This window comes from Arvicola amphibius, chromosome 18, assembly GCF_903992535.2.
Source record: "Arvicola amphibius chromosome 18, mArvAmp1.2, whole genome shotgun sequence".
Lineage (NCBI taxonomy): Eukaryota > Metazoa > Chordata > Mammalia > Rodentia > Cricetidae > Arvicola > Arvicola amphibius.
Window position 1 is genome coordinate 23,438,627 of NC_052064.1, and position 6,088 is coordinate 23,444,714.

General features: G+C 44.6%; 1 protein-coding gene across 1 annotated transcript; it reads left to right on the forward strand.

Moving 5' to 3' along the window:
* The first annotated feature begins 2,073 nt into the window (after positions 1–2,073).
* Positions 2,074–2,431, forward strand: LOC119804084 (HIG1 domain family member 2A-like). Its single transcript, XM_038315614.1, has one exon. The coding sequence runs from the start codon at positions 2,111–2,113 to the stop codon at positions 2,429–2,431; it is 321 nt and encodes a 106-aa protein (XP_038171542.1). The 5' UTR covers positions 2,074–2,110.
* Positions 2,432–6,088: the final 3,657 nt, after the last annotated feature.

Genomic DNA, 6,088 nt, shown 5'->3' on the forward strand with positions numbered 1-6,088 from the left:
CACAAGGCAATGTTTCATTTGCAGCACAGCTAAGGGAACAGCACACCGCATTTCAAGCAGCCCAGGGAGCTGCTTCTGGTTTCTTCGCAGCGTTCACCCAGTTTCCATGTTTCTGGTGGCACAGACCCCTGCACTCATTCCCCAGCCAGAAGTTCACCTTCAAGCAAGGCCCAGAACTTCCCTCTTGGGCAGTTTTCTGTTCCAGCTTTTTCTGCTTCCACCCTGACCATATTCACTAAAGCTCCTATTCTCCTTGACTGATAGGACCAATGTGTGTTTTGTTGACTTTTATAAAGTCCTGGAACTTGACAAGAAATAACAGAATATTTAGTTATACAGAAGTAGTTCTCAACATAAGAGTTGCTAGCCCTTTGGCAAGCCTCTATCTCCAAAAATATTTACATTTCAATTCATAATGGTACCAAAACTACAGTTATGAAGTATCAACAAAATAAATTTTCTGGTTGGGGATCACAACATAAGGAACTGTATTAAAGAGGTGCAGCATTAGGAAGGTTGAGAACCGCTGATATACAGCAACATTTTACAAACTAACAACAACTACTAAAATCACCTAAGTTTAGAAGACACGTACTGGGCATCAGGAACCCAGAGCAGCGATCAGCACTAAGTAAATGGACTACGTTAGACCAGTACATGTGGTCTTAGTAGGTGATGGCGCATCGGTTATTGCTGACCACGTGAAGACAAGAAATAACGAATCCAAAGGGGACACGTTGGATGAGAACACGGGATGCCGAGCAAATCCTGGCGAGTAAAAAAGTGAGAGAAAGGAACTAGAACAATAAAATGCAGTGAAATGAGAATCTTGACAAAGCAACATGAGACATGAAAGAAACCGAGAAGGAAAAGGAAATAAACAAATAAACAAAAGAACCCGAAGTCCAACAATGATGGTGATGTGGGAGTCTCCTCTGTGTGCTGTCATTACCATTAATGAATAAAGAAACTGCTTTGGACCTATAGCAGGGCAGAATTTAGGTAGGCAGGGAAAACTAAGCTGAAAGCTGGGAGAAAGAAGGGCGGGGTCAGGGAGAAGCTGTGGAAATGGAGGCTGTGAACTTTACCCGGCAAGCCACAGCCACGTGGCGATACACAGATTAATAGAAATGGGTTAAGTTAATATAGGAGTTAGCCAATAAGAAGCTAGAGCTAATGGGTCAAGCAGTGATTTAATTAGGATAGTTTCTGTGTGGTTATTTTGGTTCTGGGTGGCCAAGATGAACAAGTGGCCTCCTCCAACATGGTGGTATTTTAGAAAGGTTAGGAAAGAAGGGTCAAGAAGCAGATCCCAGATTTGCAAAGTTCCAATTGTTAGAAACCCCAGTAAGTCCAGTCTTCTTGAATATTTCTTTGCTTTTTCTCAATTTTTTTTTCTTTTCCTTCTTTTGCACTCTCGGCCCCTCGTGGGGGCATTTTCTGCGAGACATGGAAATGAAGTCAAATTGCAGAAATGATTAGGGAGCTAAAAGAACAAGTGGGAAAGAAATATGCCATGACTTTTGCTATGAAAGAAGGAAGGGAAGTTTGAGGTGAAGGCAGAACCAGTTCTTTTTGCTATTCCTGTTTGCTTGTGCCAGGACCTCTTTATGCAGCCTCTTTCTGGTCTCAGACTCAATCCTCTCGCGTCAGCCTGGAGCTACAGATGTGAGCGCCCGGGGCCTTGTACTGAACCAGTTCTTTCAGTCTTTAAAAAAAATGCATTTTTATCTCTGGATAGTTTTTGAGAGGAAGGAGGCAAGGCACAGAGTAAAAAGCTCAGTAAGTGAACAAATATATATATATATATATATATATATATATATATATAGAGAGAGAGAGAGAGAGAGAGAGAGAGAGAGAGAGAGAGAGAGAGATGGATCCATCAGAGACTTCAGAGGTGATGTCATATACTTAGAAGAAGAGGATGAGTAGTTAAACACTTAAAAGAAAGGCTGGGAGCCATCCCTCTAAAGACAAAGAACAAACATTATGAAGAAGTAATGAAATTCCAGGAAGCGCTAAGTACTTACATGGAAAATGAGAATTATCAAAAATTCGTCCAGTCGACGTCCGGATTTTTGTCCTACCTGTTTCTGTGCCGGTGGCGATGGCGGCTCCGTGTCCTGTCAGTTCAGAGGCGCCTTTCGATCCGTCCCAGGCTCCAGTCATCGAGGGCTTCAGTCCCACGGTCTACAGCAACCCAGAGAGCTTCAAGGAGAAATTTATTCGCAAGACCCGTGAGAACCCAATGGTCCCCATAGGCTGTCTGGGTACGGCGGCTGCCCTCTCCTATGGCCTTTACTGCTTCCACCGCGGCCAGAGCCACCGCTCCCAGATAATGATGCGCACCCGGATCGCTGCCCAGGGTTTCACGGTCGTAGCCATCTTGTTGGGATTAGCGGCATCTGTTATGAAGTCTCGACCCTGAGTGTCTGGCCGGGCCTCGAGAGCTCCATGGAAATCATTGTAAAACCCAGGAGCAACCAACAGCCCTGTCAGACGTATTCCCTCCGTTTCTGACTGTACCCTGTTGTCATTTGGGTGAGGAAGTGGCCGATTTTTGTGACTGATGTCCGTCCTCTCCCCCGAAATCCCAGGCTCACTTCAGTTGGGTTGCACACTAAAAATTTGTGGTGTGTCCCCTTAACTACTTACTTAATAAAGACTTAATACACTGGTAATGTGACAAAAAAAAATTCGTCCAGTTGTCCAGATAAGACCCAGGATCGGTAGCCGTGCTCACCATGGCTTTAAAATCAAACCGTCAGAGCCTGGTCTGGTGGTACACACCAGCAACCCCCCCGGTCAGCTTAGAACGCTTTCTTTTGTTGCCGAACATAGGTTTCAAAAGGGACACTTTTCATTTTTAAATTTATTTTCAACTTTATTATAAAGAAGTTAGAAATAAGAAAAAAACATTCACACACCCAACCTAAGCAGATCCAAAGACGACAGAGTTCAACACCCTCCTACAGGGGACACTTCTCAAAAAACGCGTGGAAGGGTTTGCCACACAGCTGAGAGACAGTAAGGAAAGCTGTTCAAAGCAGCCTCTGGTCCCGGTGCCCTCCAGGGGAGGTCGCTGGGTGGTCTGTGGTGGATGACTCTCTGGGCGTTTGTAGGGAAGCTGTCAAAATGCAGACTTTCCTGACTAGAGTGTGGCCTTGGTGTCTAAAGCCTGCACGGGGTGAGGGAGGAGTCAGGCCATGCTTCTCAAAGGCATGTGGTTCTGACGGTCTCTTCCGCCATCTCCACGGCACCTGCAGAAACAGCAAGCTGGCAAAAGGTGCCTGACCAAGCAAATAGTATAGGCCAAGAGTTCACTCATTTTAAGTTCAGAAGATTAAGGCAACGAGGAACAGAGGCATCAAGAATGAAGTTGAGAAGCTACTAAGTGTGTTCTCTTGAAAGTGTCTCCCTGAACACTATCTATCACTGCCAATGCTAACATTCCAGCACAAAACAGGCACCTTGGAAGGATGACCCCAGGCCAGCAGGTTCCAGCCTAGAAGCCACTGGTCAGAAGATCAAAATCCTTCTGCCCCAAAGCATCTGTTTCAAAGCATTGGTTAGAAAAACCAAAATAAAGTGCAGTTATGAAAACAAGTAAAAAAATCTTACTATTAATATTTCACTAATCTCCTGCAGATGGATGGTGTGGGAGGTCCTTCTGGATATGTGTTGCTTTTATTGGTTAATGAGTAAAGAAGCTGCTATGGCCTGGGATAGGGCAGGATAGAGCTAGGTGGGAAAACTAAACTGAATGCTGGGAGAAAGAGGGCAGAGTCAAGAGAAGCCACACAGCATCAGAGACAGATGCACTGGAAACTTGCCAGTAAGCCACAACCATGTGGTGATACAGAAATTAATAAAAAATGGGTTAATTTAAGATATGAGTTAGCCAGAAATACGCTTAAGCTAAGGCCAAACTATATTGTAATGAATATAGATTTCTGTGTGATGATTTTGGGAGTCTGGGCAGCCAGGAAATGAACGAAAAGCCTCCCCCCACAGATGAACATCTCTTAAATTATTCCCTGTCAGTTGGTCAGTGGGGGTGCACACCTTTAATCCCAGCACCAGAAGACAGAGACATGCGGATCTCTGTGAGTTCGAGGCTAGCTTGAACAAAAGCAGATGCCAGGACAGCCAGCCAGGACTATTACACAGAGAAACCCTGTCTTGAAAAATTACACACACATACACACACACACACACATACACACACAAATTATTCACTGTCCTTTGAATTTCAAATATGATTCATTATTTATTTATTATCTATTTGCATTCATTTTACTGTAAGACAGTGTCCTTAACTTTCCCTGCTGTGTATTTCAGAGTGATGTGCCTAAGGAAAGCAATAACTCCTCTAAGATTGCAGCTTCTGAAGTCTTCACTAATTCTGCTCCTTCTATAAAATGGCCTGATGCTCACAGTCCTCTTGGCCAAACTACCAAGCTATCAGTACTATGCTTATAGCAAAGACACAGCGCCAGGTGTAATAAATCCTCTCTGCTTCTGCTTCTGCTTGGGAAGCCTCTTGCTTTCTGCTTAGATTTCTTCTCCCAAGAAGAAGATCTGTGTGGGTCTTCTGGAGGCTCAGCAAAAGCACCGTCATACGGCACTCTCGAGTGCCCGCCGCCTCCCATCTGTCAGCTGAGAGCAGTCATAGTCTCATGCATGAACCTGCCCATGAAGGCCTCATTGCTTCGTACACAGTTTGGCTGGATCTTTCACCCAGTGTTTGTCTTTCCAGAATGTGTCTCATTTCTGGAGAGCCCCCGTGGAGATTCATCAGATAGCTGAACTTTCAGGTACAAAAGGAGTGAGGGTGATTTTGCCTTCCAAACTTTATCATTGCCTCAAAGAAGATTGGATTTATTCTGTTTGTTTGTTTGTTTGTTTGTTTGTTTGTTTGTTTGGGACAGGGTTTCTTTGTGTAACAGCCCTAGCTGTCCTGGAACTAGCTCTTGTAGACCAGGCTAGCCTTGAACTCACAGAGATCCACCTGCCTCTGCCTCCTGGGTGCTGGGATTAAAGGCATGCGCTACCACCGCCAAGTTAGACTTATTCTTAAACTCAAAGTGCATTCGCAGTGAAAAACAAATTTATATTTGAAAGTTTGACTGAAGTCAAATACAGGACAAGAAACTGCCTCTCTATTCTTCTTCAGGTTTGGGGAAGGAAATGTTTTAAACAGCACTCTTGTCTAGTAAGAACATTTCTGAAAGGGAAGTTCTGCAGAAAAAGCAGAGGGCCAGCATGAATGGCACTGAGCAGGAAGGAGGGGGCTTCAGGGCTGTGGCTTCCTTCAAGCATAGCTTGGGGCTACAGTGACTTACATGGGGTGTCCTGAAGGCGCTTTCTGGTCCGTTTAACCCAATCGAACAGACAGAAAGCAGAGACCGAACAGCCCAGCAGTTAACATTCCTTAGGGAAATCTACCATCTGTGAACCAGTCTGGGCTAGTTCGCCAGTGTTGTACAGGAACAACAAAGCAGCCTCTGAGCAGAACATGGCAGGTGAGGAAAACAAGACTTAGAGTTAGAAACCCAGCCAGAAGTCAAATGCCAGGTGAAAGATTTCTTTTCAACTAATGGCAAGATCCCTCAGTGGAAGCCTGGAGTTGTCTGTTTAAGCCTGTGCTATCTCGAGAGAAGATATAATGAGGAACCAAGAGCAACTCATAATTAGCACTTCGGTAGTTGTTTACAAAGTACTTCAAGGAGCTTGAAAGCAGTTCTTTTAAGCCCCAAGTGTTTGGGCATGCTATTAGTGCGTGTTGTAAAGAACGTGTGAAGAACATTGGTGTGTGTTGTAAAGAGCAAATGCATACACTGGTCCAAGCCAATTATGACTAACTTGAAAAACACTGCCGTCCAAACCAGCAGGCTTTATTGCTGTGTTTGCCCATGCTACTAATTTAGAACGTAAAGTCCAATGTAAAAACAGAAACCTATTACTTTTCATGGCATTTCACCAGTTAGTAATTAAGGACTTAAGCATTCTTACACATGAAGTGTGTGTGTGTGCGTGCGCGCGCGTGCGTGTGCGTGTGCGTGCGTGTGTGTGTGTGTGTGTG